This window comes from Planococcus citri, chromosome 4, assembly GCF_950023065.1.
Source record: "Planococcus citri chromosome 4, ihPlaCitr1.1, whole genome shotgun sequence".
Classification (NCBI taxonomy): domain Eukaryota; kingdom Metazoa; phylum Arthropoda; class Insecta; order Hemiptera; family Pseudococcidae; genus Planococcus; species Planococcus citri.
Genome location: NC_088680.1, coordinates 26,638,412 through 26,660,686, shown reverse-complemented (window position 1 = coordinate 26,660,686; position 22,275 = coordinate 26,638,412). Strand labels below are relative to the sequence as shown.

Genomic DNA, 22,275 nt, shown 5'->3' with positions numbered 1-22,275 from the left:
GTTCACAATTTTATCCTAACCCTTTCATTCGCAGTGTTATCAATAAATCAAACATAAATTAATAAAATTAAAACGAATTCGCAGTATTACGTGCGAATAGAAAAAAAACAGCTGAAAAGAGTGAAGGAAAACTTGACCGAAGTTCCAAGGCCTATCTATGGAACTTTTATCTTCTTTCCATCTTCGTAACCTTTTTTTTTCTTCAAAAAACATCGATTCTTAGGTCATTCTCTTATTTTATTTTGAAAACATCCGGTCTCGTTCTATGAACTCTTAAACGTTCATTGAACTGTTTTTTTCTTCTCCAAAAATTAAAACCATCGAACTCATCGAGATTTAAAAATCTCCAATTCTGAAATTTCTTCCAGATAGTTTTTCTAAATTCCTAGGAACATTTCCTAACATTATTTCATTATTTTGTACTGATTAATGAATTTTTTGATAATTTTTTTTTTTTCATAAGTTCAATGCATTTTTTTTTCACAACGAAAAGTATTCTAAATCTGAATAGGTATATTGTTTCAAATTCTAAGTAGATCAAAATCACAGAGAAAACTCCTCTCAAAAAATAGGATTGAAAAATCATTGAGGTAGAGAAAGCATCTCACTGGAGCATCAAAATAACTTTAAAAAATGAGAAAATTCTCATTTTTTCAATTTTTTTTTCGGTCTATCTCCTGTTCAAAAGTTTATGCAGAATCTCAACAAACAGAAATAATAAAACTCACCATTAATTCTTCTTTACAGCGCCGCTCCTCCTCTAACGACATGCGTTTTTCGTGCTTCTTGAAATATTTTCGTTTGGCTGCTTGCAAATTGAACCAGGTGTAGGAAAACGATTTCACGTTTGGCAGGAGTGCCTCGATGAATGGGTGAAATTCATCCTTTAATAAATAAAAAATCACAATTACATTGGTGAAAAAATAATAATAGGCTACTTTAGGTAAATAAATATACAAATACAATCATGCTATAAAACTGAAGACGATTTTGTAGCGTAATAATATGAGGGGCCTACTAAAGTATCAGAGTGTATAAAAATAACCACGTGATCGTTTCGACGATATCCGCACTACGCAGCCCATCTTTATGCTAATACAGATATTTTTGAGCACATTTTCTACACTTTTAATATCCCATTGTTGGGCAAAAATCACGAAAAATCATCACCCAAAGTACGAGTACGTACAGACCTCTCTTACCCCAGCTCATACTAAATCATTTATTATAGAATAGAAACATCATCATCGTGAAATTTAATATAACGAATAAAAGAAACAATAATAGACACGCATACCATATAAACGATTCCCAAGTATACGACAAATAGAACGCAATATTCGACGATGTCGCATTGTAAGTTACAATTCTTTGTTTTCGTAAAACACTTCACGATATACTAGAAAACTTCTCACATTATGTCGCGCAATCATCGAACCGCACACGCGTCTAAATCAGCGAATAGGTGAAAAATTTTTAACACAAAACAACGAATAAAAAATTACATATAAAACACTATCACAACCGATAGATATAGGTAAACTTTTAACAACAAATTTCTTTCAAAATTTTATCCTTTTTTTTTTTTACAAAATCTTAAGCATTCGATAGTACAGAACTCGGATCTAAATATAAAATCTTTTTCGCGTCCGCAACACGTGATCTATTTTAAAAACATAAAACTACCGCAGCGGGTTGCTGCTGCGTCGAGTACGGTAATGACGATTATGTTTAGCTATATGGAAATGCGACGAAAGAGGAACTATAACATTGGGCCCCCACTGGCCTGCCCACATTTATTTCTGGATTCGGAAACGACCCCGCATAGTATTGCGAGCCGCCGTATAGCTCGAGCTCGAGCTCATACATATACGACGCTGCATATCTATCTACATACGAGTCTATAGTCGATATAAGATGCTGCTAGTTCTCGCATCTACATCTATACTTTCTGTGGCACATCTACATAGATACATAGATACAGTCGTCAAAAGATCATATGCAGCAACCGTATGAAGTCGATTATGCTCAGCACAGGAGCTGAAAATGCGTAAAGAGTTATGTCATTGATGGTGATGGTGACGATGATGATGACGATGATGAGGAGATGAGGTAGAAGCTCGTGTACGTACTATGTGAGATGAGAGAGTGCTTGCTCTCTTCCTTTCCCTTTTACGTTGCCCTCCTGTAGCGAGATATTTTTTTTTTTGTAAATATATTTAGAACACGCAACCAAACGGTAAGATCGTCGAAATGATGCGATCTTATTCTGAAAGAAGTAGAAAGAGCCTTTTTTTTTTTTTTGAATAAGGGAAAGTGTAGACGAGTTAGGTGACACGTTTGGGTCTGGAATTCCAGTGCCCTGTGAGTGATACTGATGATGTGATCAAAATATATAGACCTACCTACTTCTTCACTTCCCAGCCATTTTATCAATGAATAATCGTATGTTTAAATCGATAAAATACGTATCGAGTTTATTTCAAGAAATCTATTGGATTCGATGCTTTATCGATAGTTTGAGTTCTATACCTAAGTCTGAAGATGACATCGAGAAAATATTATCTACCTGGATGCAATCTTTGAAAAAAATGATCAGTGATCTTATACTTTTTGCACATCAAGCGATTCTTAGGGTGGATCCCCCCTCCACCCCAAAAAAGGGCGAAGTATTTTGACCAAATTCAGCAGAGATCTTCATTTTGAGTTGAAAGTTACTCAGAATTTTTTTAAGCTCCAGAGGTGCCCCAGGAGGGGAAGAAATGGGTCCTCAAAGAGGTGGAATTTTCGAAAGAATCACAGTTTTTTTGCTAACCTGTTTTGGGGAAAATGACTCAGTCCCAAATGAAAGTATTTGAGATTCAGCGTCGATCTATGCTACTGCTGTCAAAATCCAAGACCACTTTTTTAGGGTTTTACTATATGATCAGTTGAAAATTTGCAAATCACTGATGTTTGGATGAATTCGTGTTTTGAAAATTTCTTCTTCGCAAATATTTCGCATTAATTAAGCCAAAGTATCAAAATACATAATTCTTGAAACTGAGGAAATATTTTGAAACGCAATGGTGCCAAATTTTTGTTCATTTCTGTCAATTTCAAAAAATCGGAAAAAAATGGTAAAAACAGAAAACCTTTTCGATTTTTTGGAATTGACAGTAATGATTGAAAAATTGGCAGCACTGCTTCGAGGTGCTAAATTTAATTTTTGGCCCTTCCACGAACTTTCCTGAAAACAATTAAAAACTTTAAAGAGTCTCCAGAATGACTCAAAAATTGCTGTTTTCGCGTCACGAAAATTTAAATAAAGACATCACCTGTTTGGGACAGTTTGTTTTCTTGAAATCATTTAATAGTCAAGAAGAAATTCGACGCCATCATAGCAAACTTTATTTCCACAAATTCGTCAACTGTTCAAAACTAAAGTTCTGAACTTGAAATTTTGGTTTCGAGTTCCCATTTCAAGGCATGTTCTTTCAATCCAGCTCAATTTTGATGAAATCACAGAAGTTGGTTCAAAAAGGGTTGCGCAAATTCTTTCTGAAAATAAATTAAATCTACAGATCGTACATTCAATTCATTTTAAGTGAGCTAAAATAGGGCAATGTACATAACTCTTTCCAAACTTTTTAAAAAAGAATTAAACTATTTATTAATTTTTTGTTTGAGTTCTTCAGAGCTATATTATTATTAATTCATTTAGCTAAGTTTTCAATTCTTTCATTTTTCATCCTTCAGGCAAGTGTTTCAACTAGAAAAAAAATCACACAATTTCTCTTCACTAAAAATATGATTTTTCTCATTTTTGAGTTTTTTTGGTTTTTAAACATTTTTTTTCCTACACCTCATCAATAAAAAGAATTTCATCATCGTTCATTTAAACACAACTTAAAATTCTTCACTTTTTTTGTGATTTTTCAATTTTTTCAAAAACTCCATTTGTCAAAAAGTTAGATTTTTTCATTTTGTTTCAATTTCAACTTGAGTGTGAAAAAATTGTTTTTCAATCATAAACTTTTCCAGTTTTTTTTTTTTGTTTTTTCACCAAAATATCTAAAAAAAAAAATGCTTTAATTTCATAATGTTCTAACAAGAAAAAGATTTAATTTTTGGAACAGCAACCAATTCTCAATTTTCAAAAAAAAAATAAATCATGGAATTTTTTCACTTCTTTTCATTTTTTTGTCTGAGATGAATATTGAAAAAATGCATCAATTTTTTGGTAGGTATCCCAACAAAAAATTCATATTCCTTTTCCAGTTCTTGAAGAATCTGATTTGTCAAATGCTTATTTTTTGCAACAATCATTAGTGAAAAATACGAGTATAATCACCCTACGGACTTTTTCTAGTTGAAGGAAGGCGGAGGGGGAGGTACTCGCCAAAGATGTACCATTTTTGGGGCAAAAATTCCAGTTTTTGTATCGAAATGAGAATTTTTTTTGAAATTCAGCGTAAAAATGTAGTATATCTTGATAGATTGCAAAAATACGTGTACAATTTTTGGCTAGATCGCGTAAATTTACAAAGAAATTTCCACTTTTAAAGTTGAAAATGTCATTTTTGAGAGCAGAGCAAGAATCATCAAAATTTTCCAGATCGTCGAAAAATTCTAATCCATTTACGTAGATGAATACTTTCAAGGATATAATTCATCAAAATTGCCAAAGTTCACCAAAAACTTTCATTTTTGGGATTAAAAATTCCACTTTTTAGCCCCAGTAAAAATCATGACCATTACGATTCATGTTGGTGCTTTTTTGCCCCGCTCCCTTCTAGATTTTATTGCGAATTCAATGCATGATTAGGCAATCAATGGCCCAAATTGACTCCCAACCCCCTCCCCCTCCTCAGAAAAAAAGAACAAAAACAATAAAATGCAGCGAACCATAATTTTAATGCATATTCGAGGTTGGGGACCACTCTCTTTGTAACTTCGTTTAGTTTTTTCTACGCCACCCAGTTGAGAAAATTGGAGTTGAGTTTTTAGGTACTCTCTCTCCTCCCCAATATGCAGCCTATGCATCACATAAAATCAGAACATTATGAAGGACATTTTTTCGCAGCAGTGTCAACTTCCCTTTTTCAAAAATTCTTGGGACTTTTCGCATTCTTCATCATTGGGGCTGTTGTTTTCAAATGAACTCTATCGTAGAAAAGTGACATTTTTGAAACTATTTCAAGTATAAAATGATGGCATTTTTTGAACATTTTGAAAATTTATCGCTTTTTTGACATTTTTTGGAGCTTAATAAAATTTCTTGTAATTCTTAGAGTTTTTTTTTTTTTTTTTTTTTTTTTTTTTGGAAAATCATGAAAAATTTTACAAGTCCAAAATCGTAAATCTTGAGATTTGGCAATATTGCTTCTTCGACTTGATATAATTGACTTTTACAATCGTCCTAAAAACATGCCCAAATCCTTGAAGATTATTTCCAGAATTAAATATATTTTCACCAATTTACCCTGTAATTAACTTTTCGATCACTGAACTTTCATGTTCAAGAGCTCCTTCACCTACATCAAGTATTAAATTATTCGCTATAAAATCAAATCAATCATGAAACAGAGATTTTTCTGAGATTCTCTTAGAACCACTCGTACACTAGTTGCTATATAATAATTCATTCAATCGAATGTGTTGATAAAATCATTACTGGACATGCCCTCATTGGTGAAATTTGTCACTCGTGCATTCGGTTCATGCATTTATGCTCATTTTAAAACCATACGATGCAACTGCAATTAAACCAAAATGATCGAACAGCACGCTTCATTTTAATTATCGAATTATTCTCTAATAAAAAAGACCGACCAAATACTACAACGACTCATCTATATCCATGTGTGCTTAAATACCTAGCTGTACATTGGTTACACTCGCACTCGTCCTATCCTCTGTACTACTACACTAATTCTCTTTCAAATCAGAAACACGATACATAACCCTACCTAAACCTATAATACTCGTAGTCGTATTTCGCATTGACGAATACGACTAGGATTTTTTCACGACTGATATTTTTCATATTAACAGGGTCAGTTACATAGGTCAGCTGCTCAAGTGGTTCCCGTTCCCGCTATCGCGTCCTTTATACGTACACCTCGACAGTCTCGCGCCGTACTTTTCGACAATAATTCAACCGCGAACAATAATAAACAGTACAGAGAGGAGAAAAATTTATCTAATAGGTATATTAATTTAAATACTTCGCAAAATGGTAATTCTTCATAAATCGCGTTAATTTCATCAAAGAAACCGGTTTCTCATACTAATGAGTATGGTTTCAGTCAAGGTTAAGCTGTGAAAAATTTTCCTAGCAGGATTTCGATGGTGTTACGAGTACCTAAATCTTCGTCGAAATTCAAAAAGTAAAAAACACGACCAAATATTTAAATATTTTACCTCTTATGTACGAATAATTCTCGTTTTAGGGAAAAATTTACATTTTAAATTCACATTCGGTGGTATCTACCGGTGGAGCTGCGAAAATTGCTCTCAAAGATGAGAAAATTCTTCATCGAGGAGCCAGCGATTGCTTCTGGTAAGAGGGAGAGGACCTTTTTATTTTAATCTGTTCTGAAGTTGACATTATTGGAAAATATTTCATAAAGTTTTTCAACGGTACCGCGAAAATAGCCCCTTCCAGGATAATGATCTCTTTAGAATAAAAATATACCCGCTCCTTATGCTCTCATTATGGATTACCGCGCGGGTTTGTAGAGATAGTCGACTCCCTATTTTTTCGTTTTTTCCCAAACAACACAGCCCAAGTCGCCGCACTTATGTGATGACGTGGAAAAAACTTAAGTATCTCCACTTATATTATACGTACAATAAAGACCATTTAGAAAAGCGCTTAGTTCGTATATCGAGTTCGAGGTGCAGCTCACACCGACGAGAGAGTGAAAAAAAGGCGCGAAATAATTTAAATATAAATATCGTTAAATAGTGGAAAATTTATCGTCGTACTTGGCTAAGGCGAGAAGACACTATAGGCGAGTAATTGTTGATTTCCGCACGAGCGAGAGATGGTTGGAAACAGTTTGGGAAAAAAGGTGGAAACATCTCTGGGCGAAGATATATTTCAAATTTAATTGTCTATTCACGAGCCATTTTCGTAGAAAATACCTTTTTTTGGGCCCCACCCCGAGCTCGAGTTAAGAATACTCTCGTTTTAATTTCTTCTGGTGCTTTTTTTTCGAAAGCTCTCCAGTATGGAAATCGAGAGGAAGGATTTTTTCGACCTTGGGTGCATTGAACTGCGAAGACTGAACGGTGCGAATGGTCGAATAGGTATATAAAATCGAAATAAAATCTCGATGTCAACAGATAGTTTAACAAACTGCAATTTTTTTGATATTATTCCAAAAGAATGCGAATGTTGGGGGCCAGTCAATCAGGGTCAGGGTGTTTGGCAGTGGCTGCTGGAGCCTGGGGCTCGGCCAAACGCTAACTAACCTACTGGGAACTAAACTGGCTGCCATTCAACCTTGCCAACTTCGCTGGGTAGCGTGTCGTCGTCTTCATCGTCGTCTCACTCTCATCTGTTATGGCAACAACGAAAAATCCACCTCTCTGTGTACTGTTGTACGGTATCTCTCGTATACACGGTACACATGTAGTATTAGGGACCATCGACCGACCACCTCTTTGGCAGACTCCGGCTAGATTTGGCTTTAATATTTGGACGAACGTGTGTATAACGGCGCCGCAGCACCGTGGCATTCTTCGATCACCTGTTTTCTTGGAATTCATCCGAAAAATTTCATTCCGTTCGTTTATTTATTTATTAATGCACTTTTTTGTCTTCTTCCCACTTCCCTTCCCCTTTTCATCATCGTGCAGTTATATTATCCTTACGAGTATCGCGATATTTTACACGAAAGACTGTGTTACTGAGAGAGATTTGGCATCAGTTTTTCTCTGGCCTCTGGCTCGTCATCGTATATTTTACTGCAACATCCGCCATTCCACCATTCCGCCACCGCCTGCCACAGGATCCGGTGTGCTGGCCAATTGGACGCATTTTATGGTCGAAGATCGCCAGTCTGCGATCGATTTTAACACGCGGATTTTCTCAACCAACCGCCGGGTACAGCTACTCCGAGTGGGTGAACGTTGTTTTGGCTAACGAAGGAGTATTTTCCCTCGTAGACGTGTGGTCTGGTCTTCACTTCGTGTACGAATACTACGAGTACGTTTACGATATACAGTACAACCATGTGTGATTATGAATGAAAATTATTTGAGCCAAAAGTCAAGGCGAGACGTACCACTTTCTCTCATTTTATTATAAATGAGAAAATTAAACGTTTGATTGATGAGAACGATTGGCGATTTTTTTCTTGGCAAATTCCTTGTTTTCATTTTCTGCAACGAAGAGGAAGTTTTGCATTTTTGAGAACTGTTGGCTGATAGTTGTCCTTTCTCATACTCTTCATTCTAACTTCTTCCTGCATTGAACTTGAAATGGAAAATTACGTTCGTCTAGTGACAGCTTAATTTATTCAATGTGGAGGTGAGGACGAAGTGAAAAGGAGAAAATAAAGGACTACAAATTGTGGAAGAGAGACAAGAAAAAACAAAAAATTGATCTCATGGAGTGAATCGTTTAAAAATGAAATAATCTATTACAAATACACGAGGCTTTGATAGCAGAAACGAAGACTTTGGAAAAGTTGATTTCGAATGGATCAAAAGGAGTTATGAAGACGATTAATCCGAATTTATCGGTGTTGAATTTCTTTGAAGCTATTTTCATGAATTTCATTGGAGATTGAAAAATTTAGAAATCTGGTTTAATTCCAGAACTTCTCTCGAAACTATCGTCTATTAGTTCAAGAAGTTGAAAATCGAACGAAAATCCAATTTCAGATTTCTACCTTAATATGTATAAGATCAAATTTTGATTTTTTTTATATGTAGGTATAAATGGGTCTGATTATAATTTTTTTAAAAATATTTTTGAAGATGTACTTAAGCGAAAGTATATAGATAAAAGCATTTGGTTTAAATTGAGCCGGAGGCACTTTAACCAAAAACGGAGCGGTTGGAGTCACTGACACTAAAAGCTAATTTGGACAGTTTTTAGGGCAGTTTTTGAAAACCTGAAATTTTCAAAAATGACTGAAGGCTCCAGAACGTCTAAAAATCGACTCCAATCGACTCAGTATACTTGAAATTAGGGTATAAATATAGATTTAAATTTTCCAACTTCATTGGATAATTCTACTTGATGATGACCCAGAGACCATAGCCAACCTATTCAAGTTTCTTCACTACAGTGGACTTTTAACTCAACTGTAAACTTTTTACCTGTTGTGCCTCTGACCTTTTTTGCAGTAAAGGCACGTTAATGGAAAAAAAAATTCGTGAAAATTCCAACTTCAACAAAATTTGCAAGAGATTCTATAGAACTGCTCAAAACGGTTCAAAATCGTGTTCAATCGATTTGTAGGATCGGAAACAGGATAGTCTACATAGGTACTGAATTTCAGCTTCTGAGGTCAATTTGTTAAAATTTTGATTTTTTCAAATTTTTTGGCCCAATTTTTTTTTTTTTACAAATTTGCTGAAAGTTGAAAAATGTGCTTAAGCATCTGAGATTTTGACTGATGAAGTATTTTTGCATGCTCTTTTGATTCATCTCTGTCCTGTTAACAATTCCTGCAAGTAGATGAAAGTTGCTACTTTTCACCTTTACTTCCCTACTCTGGATTCAAAACTGATTTTTTTCAATTTTTTTTCACACGTTTTTCAATTTTTTACCGACATACATTGATATCTGCTTTTTGTGAGACCAGGGCTCGTAATCAATTTTTCTCAAAAAAAATAATCATTTTAGCAACCGAAAAATACCTACACATATAAAATAACCAAAAAATACCAAAAATGTTACAAAACATGACAGAATTTCAAATCAAAAATAAGAAAAAAATTAACAAAACACTTCAACTAAAATTTAATAATAAAACTTGATCGAGACTCGGTCATTTTCAGCAAAAAGTAGGACTTCTTAATCTATGCACATATTTCGTAAGTTTTTAGCAAAAAAGTGAAACTTTCGAGCAAAAATCAAAACGTTGACAATTTTTAGAAAGTTAGCAATTTTTGGCAATAAACGAGACCTTTGTAAAAAAAAAAAAATGTTGTCAATTTTTGGCTTAAAAGTGTTTCTTTTTTGCACTTTTTGTCAAAAAAATGAGACTCTTTGTCAATTTTTTGGTAAAAAAAAAGAAACTTTTTGGCAATGTCTGGCAAAAAAGTGACCATTCTCAGCATTTTTTTTTTTTAAGAGACGAGACATTTTTGGTCAAAAAAAATAATCAAAAGTTACTTGATAACTTGGTTACTTGAAAAGGAACCAAAAAAGAGTCCTGAAAGTCTTACCTACAATTTCAAAAATTAGCCAAAATATTCAAAAATCAAAAAATTTGCCAGGTTGAACATAGTTTAAAAATTTTATTTTTACCCACCTCTCCCGTTCCTGCCATCACTATCCTAAAATTGAGACCAACCTATACCCTCCACATTTTTTTATGTGATAGAGGAGAAAGGGGTGACAGGAATTCCTATCAAAAACAAATTAATTTTTTGGCTTTGAAAACCATCACTTCCAAAATTTTTCAAGTTAGGTATAGGTACTTATTTTTAAATAAATCAACGTCTATAAAACTGAAAAATTGAGACATGTTTCCAAGGTTTCCAAAAGAAAGTAGGTGCGGGGGGGGTGCGAACGTATCAATTTTTTTCGCCTGGTAAGTCGGGTCTACGTACGTTACGTAGGTAATCATTTCTAATGGAAAGAGAAGAGGGTACCTACAATTATCTCTCAAAAAGTCATAAAAAATGCACATTTTCAACTCACATCATTCTAAATTTGCACCTCATATTCTTCTTCCGGATTTTTTGTGTGTTTTGACTAATTATTTCCATCTTCTTCTTTTCTCACGTCATCAAATAACATGATTAAGTATAATTTGATATAGGTACTGAATATATAGATGATTTGATAAATATCCAGGATATGCCAAGTAAAACACGCTAAATTGGTCAAAAAAATCCCTCAAATACCCACTCGAAATATTCCACTAATCATTAAAAAAATCAAATACATGGAAATAAATTTTCTCAAAAATTAAATCCCACTAAAAAAGATTTCTCAAAAGTCAAGTAATAATTTCAAATCATCACTCATACACGTGCAGTCGTGCACCCGGTGTTTAAAAAATCAATGTTTACAAGAAACATTTGAAAAATTTTCCAGAATTTTAAATCTCATTTCTTAAAAAAAAACCTATGTAGGTACTCACGTTTATTTATTTAAAAAGTGTGATACATATCACTTGAATTTTGAATAATTTAAATTGCATAACTGTATTACCTGGTACCTAAAAAAAAATTAATCACGAAGAACCAAGAAAAACGCGGATAGAAAGAGAAGACACGAACGATTTCCTATAACCTTAAACCAGCTAAAAAAAATTACCTACGAGCTGAATACCATTAAATGAAATTTTTCATCACAGATTTATTCATTTTTGCGGGAAAAATTGTACTTTCGGATATTTTACTTTTATTTTATTCAAAAATAATTGATAAAATTTAATAAGTTGATAGGTATTAAAACCAAACGGGTTCGATCAGAAATAAATTTTACAATCGCATGTATTACGCATTTTCCTCTTTAAATTTGATTTTAAATTCGTAATTAAACGAAAAAAAAATCCTTGAATTTAAATGCATTTTTTCGTATTTATTTTCGGTACAAAAATTGCATCGTAATCAACTGCGTTATTCAATTTTATAGGTTTCCGATTTCATCTCCGTTTAAGGACGGGTAGGTAGGTAGGGGAGATGGTGAGGTTTTTGTGTCAGTAAGACGTCGAAAAGAACGAGTATATAGAGGCGAACATCTATCCAAATATACCGAAAGGATGAAGCATATGGTACACGTGTGTGCAACAAGACTCCGCTCATATAGTCGGACTGGCGCATTTGCACGTAAGAAATAAAAATAAAGCCCCATACTGTTCGATTAAACATTACAGCTCATAATATCTCACTTCACGTGAAAAAGAACAGAACTCGAATCACGAGATTCTGCAACAAAATAAGTAGGTACCTTCGATCGTTCAATTTTCAGCTCGATTTCCTGCTCCATCACAGAGCTCAGAGCATGGAAATTCGCGGGCAAAAAAAATTGAAATTGGAGCCTCTAACGAAGCCTATGGTCCTAAAGTGATCAGAGAGAAGTTTCACAAAACACGCACACAATCGCACGTTGAATACGTGTTTTAAAAATAACCATACCAAAATAGACGTTAATAACCGTGCTGTGTGCTGAACAGTGAACAGCTCGTACGAGTAAGTATATGGTACACGTCGAACGTAGCCTATACGTAGAGCTAGAGACGTACCAGTATAACCTAAAACCGACGGTAATACACTCCTAGGGTGACTTTTAAACGTACTGTGGCTCGTGCTGATTAAACATTTTCGTTTTCATTACTTTTCAGCGAAGCGACCAACGTCACAAAAATCACCTCATCGAGACAGCTAATCTCTATGCTAAGCTCTCGAAAGTACATTCATAGGAGTAGGACCCACCACAGAAGACACGAACGGTCACCCAGTCAACAATTCCAAGTATCCATTTGTCGTCTACTAGCTAGCGAAATATTCAAAGTCGAAAAAAAGTACGTACGGTTAGAAAGGCAAATTATTCGTGATGCAATCGTGAAATTTGGCACGCGGCTTTCTTCTCTTATGATAAACAACTTCACTGTCATCACTTCCTCTTTACCTTTAGCGCGAGCGAATACGAGTAAATCAAGGTTATTCGTGCTCACCTGAATTTCGTCAATACGCGTTTAAGATTAAAATTTATCGTCTATACGTATATTCTACCTATTGCTCGCGCACATAATCATCGAGTAAATACCTTCCTCTAAAGAATAGACTTATGAGTGTATTACAGCTTGAAGGGTAATGGGAGTAATATATTTTGCCTACTAATCGCCGGAGACTGCCGATGCCGCCAATGCGCCTCGCATTTGAATAATCAACTTGTCAATGATCGTAGTACTTCGTAGACGATAAATGAGATATTGATATTATTAGCGAATGCGAATATAATAATAGAAAATAATATACGAACGAGCTTTTCAGATTCGGGTTTTGCCTGCCTTCTTCGTGTTCGTGCGTTATACGCTAAAAAGTAATTCTACGTTTGATATTGATATCGCTTATGAATTGAAATTATAATAACCACGAGGACAGCTGGTCCTAAGTGAGTGATACTAATAAATGGCTAATTTATGTATGTATTATTTGCCAGCGACGATTAATTGTCCAGAAAATGCGTAGCCCATACCAGTGTTAATCGCGTGTAATGCGGATAATATATGAATATGCCTAAAGGTGACCCTACTTTTGTCTCATAGAGCACCTTCGTTGATATTAATTTTACAATTATCTAAAATAGAATAATCTCTGAATGGTTTGCGAATGATTAAATCAATAAGCAAATGAATCGTTCGCGAACGAGTTCTTGAAAGTCGAGAATTATAATTTTTTACTCTGTCAATCAATTTGAAAAAACTGCAGAAATTATTTTTTAATGAACGTAATTGGTTTTGTGCAGATGGAGAGGGGAGGAGAGAGAATGGAATGAGGATGAGGTATTCTACAGAACATTTCATCAATGTTGAAGTGAGTACCAAGGAATTATTTATGACAAAATAGCAAAAAGAAATTTGAGAAATTATTTTCTTAAAAAATTCAATGACCTACCTATTTGGCAAAATATTGCTTTTTTATTAAAATTTAATGAAATTGTTTTAGATACTATATTTTTCTGGTGTTGAAAAAAATATATATTTTCTAAAAATGGAAAAAACTAAAAAATTGAAAAAAATTAATAAATAATGCTTGAAAGTACGTACTTCCATCTGACAAAATTAAATAGGTACCTACTTGATTGAATTTTTTTTTCTCATTCTCAAAAAAAGTCAAAAAATGCAAGAAATTTTAATGAACAGAAGATGAAGGTTATGTCTGATTACCCTAAAAAAATTATTTCATCATCAAATCCACTCGTTCCTCTCCTTCCTCCCATAAACGCAAAAAACGAAAGGGGCTCGAAAATAATTTTTAAAAAATGACCCGAAAAAGTAATATTTTGTTAAAATGTCATCCAACAGACATTTACGATTAGTGATGTGTTTATCTCATCATAATTGCGAGCACTTTAAAAGAGCATATCTGACAAAATATTAATAAATGTCACATGAGCGTAGGAGTTGGTTTTTTGACGTGATATTTCTTCTGAGTGTTTTTTACGTAGATAGAAAGAAAGGGAAACCTCAAGATGTACCTATAATTATTCGTGATATTAAGTTATGCTTTTCCCTGACAGTAATAATTTCTTTTGAATTATTCTTTTTTCATTTTTTCAACATTTTGACAAAATATCGCCAGATCAAATAGGTAGAGTATTTTGGTCTTAAATGAAGAAAGATATCTATACTTTTCTCGCGATTTTCATCAATTTTTATTTTTTACATGATAATTCATATTGAACAATGTTTTCTGTACATGATATTTTTTAGGAAGCAAGTTATTTTTAAGTTCAGCTGTAGGTAGATGCAAGTTTCATTATTCAGTTTTTCGTGTGACCAGCTCGACACCCTTGGGTCTACTTCCTTCTTGTGACCAATGTGACCATCTATACACATCCTCGTTCTCTCCTCGATGTTGCGAAAAATTAATTTTATTGGTCGTTTCCTTCCTTTTTTGTTTTTTGAAGTGATTTCTCGGATTCCAATTTTCGTAGGATATTGGCTTATTCCAACTCCCCCCCCCCATAAAAAGCCCTGTACATAATCAGGAATCAAAATATGTCAAAGAGGAGATTGAAAATGATTCAAAAAAATTTAGCAGTTTCATAAAAAAAGCATCGACATTTTGATGATTACGAGAGAAAGGTATAGGTACGCTTATAGTCGGGGAGCCCGCATAAGGATCTATTGCACCCCCCCCCCCCCCATCGATCATCCGGGACAACTTTTTTCTTCAAGGTGGAGTCCTAAGGAACACTTCTAGGCCTTGTCCTCAAAAAAAAGTGGCACTACTTACAAAATGGCGGCCATTTTCATTGACAGGTCAACCGAAATCGCAGATTTTGAGTTCCAACATTGGACTTGCACGAAATTTTCTAAACCGTACATAGGTAGATCGAAAGATCAGGTTATCACCTGTCAAAATTTCAAGTGCTAATGTGCTTTTTTCGATTTTTGGTGAATTTTTGAAAATCGAATTTAGGCCAAAAATGAAGGGGAAAAAATCAAAATTTTACCAAATTGACCAAGGAAGCTGAAATTTGGGATATATCCTATTTTCGACACGCCAAATCGATTGGAAACTGTTTCAAACCGTTTTGAGCAGTGCTGGAGCCTCCAGTAGATTTTTGAAACTCGAAATTCCCACAAAATTTCATCAAATGGAGATGGAAACCCGAAATTCATTCTGCAAACTAATTTCAATATGCTACGAAGTCAGCTACAGGTAGACTTTAAGTCGTTTTGGAGCCTCCAGCGACTTTTTGAAAATTACTGGAGCCTCCAGTAGATTTTTGAAAATTGAAATTTCCCTAAAATTTCATCAAACGGAGATGGAAAGTCGAAATTTACTCTGTACTCCAATTTTAACACCCTCTGAAGACGACTTCAGTTGTGTTCAAGTCATTTTGGAGCCTCCAGCGACTTTTTGAAAATTACTGGAGTCTCTGCCAGATTTTTGAAACTTGAAATTCCCACAACATTTTATCAAAATGGAGTTAGCAAGCTGAAATTTTCTTCGCAAACTAATTTCAATACGATATGAAATCGACTGCATGGTGGTTTCAAATGGTTTTGAAGCTTTCAGCTACTTTTTAGAAATTTCAATTTTATAAAAAACGCCATACAATCTTTCAAAAAGTCTATGGAGGCATTGGAGGCTCCAAAACGACTTGAAATTCACCTGCAGTCGACTTCGTAAGGTATTGGAATTAGTTTGGAGAATGAATTTCGGCTTTTCATCTCTATTTGATGAAATTTTGGGAAATTTCAAGTTTCAAAAATCTACTGGAGGCTCCAGTAATTTTCAAAAAATCTCTGGAGGCTCCAAAACGATTTTAAATCTACCAACAGTCGACTTCGTAGCGTATTGAAATTAGTTTGTAGAATAAATTTCAGGTTTCCAACTCCATTCGATGAAATTTTGTGAGGAATTCGAGTTTCAAAAATCTGCTGGGGGCTCCAGAACTGCTCAAAACGATTTCAAACAGTTTCCAATCGATTTGACATGTCAAAAATAAGGTATACCCCAAATTTCAGCTTCCTTGGTCAATTTGGTGATATTTTGATTTTTTCCCCTTCATTTTTGGCATAAATTTGATTTTCAAAAATTCACCAAAAATCGAAAAATGCACATCAGTACTTGAAATTTTGACAGATGATAAATCTTTGCCTGATCTTTTGATCTACCTTTGAAAAGTTTAAAAAATTTCGTGCAAATCCTATCTTGGAACGCAAAATCTACGATTTCGGTTGACCTGTCAATCAAAATAGCCGCCATTTCGTAAGTAGGGCCACCGTTTTTTGGGGGACAAGGGCTAGAAATGTTCCTTAAAACGCTCCCTTTAAGAAAACAGTTGTCCTGGAGGATCGAGGGGGATGCAATAGATCCTTATGTGGGCTCCCCGACTATTACTTAGTCTTTGACAAATCGAACGTGGGTCTTATAAAATTGAAAATTTCATCTTCAAAATGCCAAACTCTAGGATATGGAAAACACGAGACATTTACGACTATTAGGAATTTTCCAAAGCGAATATATCACTTCGATGTACTTATACACCGAACGAAACGAAAACACGATGGGAAGAAGATGACAAGAAACGGATCTTGGTAGGCATCGAAGCGAACTCTAATGCTCGACTATTTTCACAAATTAAACATATTTTATTCGCCGGAGATGCGTACTCGTATGTAGTATATGCTACATATATGAAGGAATTAAAGAACGAACGAATTGCCGAAGACAGAATGGGATTTGTAAAATAGGATTTATGCGTTCATAGGCTCTCGCTAAAGGGTTCGCTAAGCATCAATTCTTCATCGTGAATTGCCGTCTGGTCTGGTACCGCCTTAAGCGTCGGTGACGCTTTCGACGACGAGCACGAGACCGTTTGTTTGGCATAGCAATTGCATCGAAAGGCCTCTTTTTCCGTCTGACGATGAGATTAGATGAGTGTCGAGATTAGCGTTTATAACGAGCGTGTACTTCCTCGAGAATCGAGCTGGATGCTGCGTTTAGCCGAGTATAAGCGCCGTTTACACGAGACACGTTGGAAATTGGCGACTGGGACGGTAATTGATGGCGTTCGGTTCGAGCTTTTTGTGAAAAGAGAAGGAAACTTAGCGTAAAAATTGAACGATTCATGGCTTGTTCGATGACGAAGGGATCGTCGCTCGTCGTTCGGTTGTGTGGTACATATTCGCGCGACCAGACCGAAAGACCCTGGCTGGATCGGGTGTATATTTCCCAGAGTATACACTATGAATGTATCAGAGTATATATACGAGTACTACGACATAAATAGTCTGAAAACAACTATTTATTATACGCGAAACAGCGGGATGTATACTGGGGTACTAGGCATCTTAATCCAACCCCCTAACGCCCAAACCGACTTCATCTCGCAATAAAATTATGTAAATAAGAGTTATGTACGAGCTTCTCGTTCTCGGTCTCTTGGTCTTCATCGTGTCTAAGTCGTAAGTTTATATTCGCATGTGACGTTATTTTCCCTCTTCGCGTCCCTTCTCCAGGGTCTTTATCGCAGATCGAGCCACCGAGTGCAACATTCATCCCATTTTTAACCATTTAGTACTACGACATGAAGACGATTAGCGAATTCCCTAAAACCGAGAGGAGGTAACCTGTCGTTTGAAATATAAAGTACATTATATCGAACGACGACGTGGACTCGAGCTCGAGATTAATTTTTAAAATGGGGATGTTTTTTGAATGAGCTGGGTATTGGAATCTGTCTGTGAATTTTTAGACTAAAATTGGACGGAAATGAAAACATTAATTTGATTTTTTGACTTCAAAAATCAAAATACTTCACCTAACTTAATTATTGCAAAATCAAAAATTATCGAAAATTTTCCAATTTTTTTAAACACGTCTTTGCACTCGAGTCATAAAATTTATGGATTTTCAGTCGCATTCCGTTTGAGGAAAAACGTGTTAAATTTTCTCTTTAATCGTCGTTCGTTTATGTAGATATTTTTTTCTTATAATTTTATCCAAGCGACGGAGACAGAGAATAATGTGAAGTACTAGCGAACACGTTCTAGCTAAGATCTTTAAATAACCAGCTAGTAAGAATAGATCATGACAGCGGCTATGCTCGGTAACTACACATAAAGGATTTAGAAATACGCGTACGCCACCACGCTGCCGTAGTATGTAGTAGTCTTGGTGTACGAGCTGTACGATTTTCACGTAGACGTCGTTTTGTTACTAATAAACTAATGCACCGGCAAGCAAGGTATATCTATTTATTTAAAAGGGGGAATATTCTCTGTGGAATTTTGATCCCTGCTTGCTTAACTGTGTTCGTCGTTGCTGGTTTAGTTTTACCGATGAGAGTTTAAAATCAAATAACCGAGAGTATAATTTGCTCTTTAATATAAAGTCAACCAATCTATTATACTCGAAGTGTAATGAACCGAATAGGTCGAGATTTAAATTGATAAACGGTGAATTATGGGAAGGGAGGGGAGGGTGGTTAGAAATGGTGAAGTTGTTTTTACCAACACTATACGTAAATTATTGGTTTAAAAAATTGATGCGCGATTGTGTCTGATGATGTGATGAAAGAACGAAATTTTCCATTATTCTATTGTAATTAATTATTAATTGCAAGTTCTTGTATTCAAATTCAAAAATTTGGCTGTTTTTACTCAATCGAGAAAGTGAGTTGACTGAACCGTTTGTCTACGATTGATTCGCTTACAAGTTAATGATATCTTCAAGTAATGATTCTGGCCCTATTTAAGTTACTCGTTCGATCTCATCTTTAAAAAGTTGAGTGGAAGTAGAATTGAAATACAAGTAGTTTTCAAGTTCAAGAACGATTTATTTCAAAAAATTCATGAAATCGTTCGTAAACAATCTAACACATAGAGAATCAACAATATCAACATGGATCGTATTTTTATTTTTTCATGAATGAACGACGTGCAGTCCACCTTGAGAATTTCCATTGCAAAAATTGTTCTCAATAATATCAGATTGCTTTATTTTGTTTTTTTTTTTTACCAAATGAACGATTGAACGATTAATTTTTTCAATGAAATACCTATCTTGATGAAAATGTGTGTTTTTTTTTTTTACAAAAGGGATGATTTAAATCTAGGCGTATTGTAGATTAAAAACATACAGAAAAGGGGTAGAATTCCTGAACATCATCGCTAGAAAAAAAATAGTGTGAGAAAAAAGGGTAACTAATGGGTAAGAAATATTATACACGTTTTTTTATCCTTTCAATATAAAGTATGCATTTGTGAAACTTTTCCTTAAAGGTCAATTAGCAAAAAGCATTGCTGTAGTTTTTCACTGGCACCTTTTTTGAAAATAGTGATATACGAGCGATCTGTCCACACAGAAGGAGGAGTGGGTGAGGAAAAAGATGAAATGCAGACAGAATAAAGCGCAATCTTTGAGAAAATTAATGAAACACGAGAAAGTGGCATAAAAAAAAGGTACTCAAAATCTCGTAAAATATGAGTAAGTAAGTAGGTAAGTAAGTAAGTAAGTAAGTAAGTAAGGGAGTAGAGGTAAAAAAATGTGAAAAAAATTAATAAATCCGCGAAAAATTGTTTACAAAATTTAGATTTAAATTTGGACTCAAAGTCCAAAAATTTTCTGATTTTCTTCTAATTTTTTATTTTTTTGGGCAAAATTTGACAAAACACAAATTTTTGAAAGAAGAGAAAATCGAAGCCCTCCCCTCCCCTACCCCTTACCCCTCCCAAAAAAATTGAAAATTTCGATGTTTGATTCCCTTATCCTTATATAGATGTAAGAAACGAATATTTTTCCAAAAGGGAAAAGATGCCAGCTTTTCTTTGAATTCTAAATCTAAAAACAAAACAACGAATGGAAAATTTCAACGACTCAAAATAGAAAAAAAAATTGAAAGGTGTCTAACAAGCAGGACAACGTGAAAAAGCATGACTAAAGCAATATTTTTAGAAAAAGAATTTTTCAAATATTCAAGAGGGAGGGGTGTGGGCAATTTTTCAATTTTTTTTACATTGCACAAGAAAATATGTACATATATATATAGTAGGTACCTTAGGGTGGTCCTTAACTACATGGCAAAAAAAGTGCGATTTTTTCCGCTCCCACCCCCTATGGTGGTAACCTCTGGCGAGAAAATAATTCCCTATTTTTTATTTTTTCCATTATTCGGGCTGCGGTGGGCCTCTCAATTTTCAAAAAATTAAAAAAAAACCTAATTCGAAGAAAAATTTTTAAAATCTCAAAATTTTGAGTTCCATCATCTCTAAAAGGTCTCTTTTGAGTTAAGTAGACTCTCATGACGATTTTATCCCCCTTCCATGAAAACCAAGCTGACCCCCCCCCCCCCTAGGTCCTAAAATTTGTTGTTTTTGGTCTTTCCTCCTCCCAACCCACAAAGTGGTGTCCTTTGGTGAGAAAATAAATCCCTATTTTTTATTTTTTACATTTTTGAAAAATTCGGGCTGCGGTGGGCCCCTCAATTTTCAAAAATTTGAAAAAAAACCTAATTCGAAGATGAATTTCCAAAATTTTAAAATTTCGAGTTCCACCATCTCTAAAAGGTTCCTTTTGAGTAAAATAGACTCTCATGACGATTTTAGCCACCTCCCATTAAGACCAAGCTGACCCCCCCCCCCCCATGAATAGCTGAAATTTGTATTTTAAGAACCTATGTGGGAAATCCTGGAATATGTTGTTTTTTGGTCATTCTCATAACTGATATGTCGATGCGAATTGTTCACTTGAATACTAGCACAATGAGTTGAAACAACACACGAGTCCCCTCTTCCCCTTAATGATTCAATATCAATGGTCCTTTTGATAACGATGTATATTTTTTTTTAATCAAAATTCTAAAATATTCAGCACATTTTTCCAATCCATTATTACTCGAGAAAAATTTGAATAATCAGAATTTCGAAAAGAGGATGAGAAATTTTAAAGTTTGTCCTGGGAAAAAAATAAAAAAAGTATAGGGCATTTTCCCCAAAAAATGCAGTTTTGTAGGAGAAGCAGGGTGTAAAATTTTTTCAGCAGGACATTTCTTCAAAAAGTTTAATTTTTGAGAAGTCAGGAGAAGGTAGGGGGATGTTGTCAAAATTTCTCAAGGTCAAACAATTTTTAGGCAATTTTTTTTTTCATTTTTTAGTATGAATAGTTAGAAGAGAAAAATGAATAGAAAATTTCGAAATTGGATCAAATAATGTTAAAAAGCAAGATTTTTTGAAACTTTTGTAGTTATACTTACTTTAATCAGTGATATTTCTGGACCAATTTTCTACCAGTTTATGGCATAGATTAGGCTCTTTTTTTTTAAAAAAAGGGGGGAAATGGCGAATCCTGGACAATTTTTGTCCATTTTTCTCATCCAAAATCAAACCTGTATTTCAAATTCAAAAATTTTCCCAATTAAAGAAAACGTTTGCTCCATTTTTTCCGATCTACGTATTGACAAAAGTACGAACCACCTTACCAACATATTTCGCTCTCAAGATTTCGCATTATTTCCACTTTGTATTAGTCAATAATTCAAATTCTGACAAAAAAATTATTGCCAACAATAAAGGGTATTCCCGGTTAAGATAGGTGAAATGGCCCTGTTCCCAGATTCGGAAAATCATGATGGATTATTGTTGGGTACCTCCAATAAAAATTTTCGAGCGGAATTTCCGCCCCCCAACCCACCCCCCTTGGTCAGTATAGCCAAAAAACGCGTTTTTTGTGCGAAAAATTCGGTATCCATGAGTGGTGGGGATAAAATTCTGGTACCACGCGGAATGTGTAGGGAAAGCCTGGGCCTTTCAACACGATTTTTTTCAAAACTTTTTATCGTAGTGGTGGGGGTAAAATTGACAAAAGAAAACTTTGAAGCGCCACAGCTCCGAACTGAAGGGTACTACACAAAAACTG

The 22,275-nt window shown here is 34.7% G+C and overlaps 1 protein-coding gene across 10 annotated transcripts in view; it reads right to left on the bottom strand.

Moving 5' to 3' along the window:
* The window catches only part of NfI (Nuclear factor I), a 171,366-nt gene that overhangs the window by 75,344 nt on the left and 73,747 nt on the right, over positions 1–22,275 (bottom strand). For 9 of the 10 annotated variants that reach the window (XM_065364373.1, XM_065364375.1, XM_065364369.1 and 6 more), the window contains one exon: positions 729–884. In XM_065364373.1, the coding sequence (XP_065220445.1) occupies positions 729–884 (156 nt within the window). Of the gene's footprint in view, positions 1–728; positions 885–1,297; positions 1,712–22,275 lie in introns of those variants that run through there. The other variant, XM_065364374.1, reaches the window with a different exon arrangement.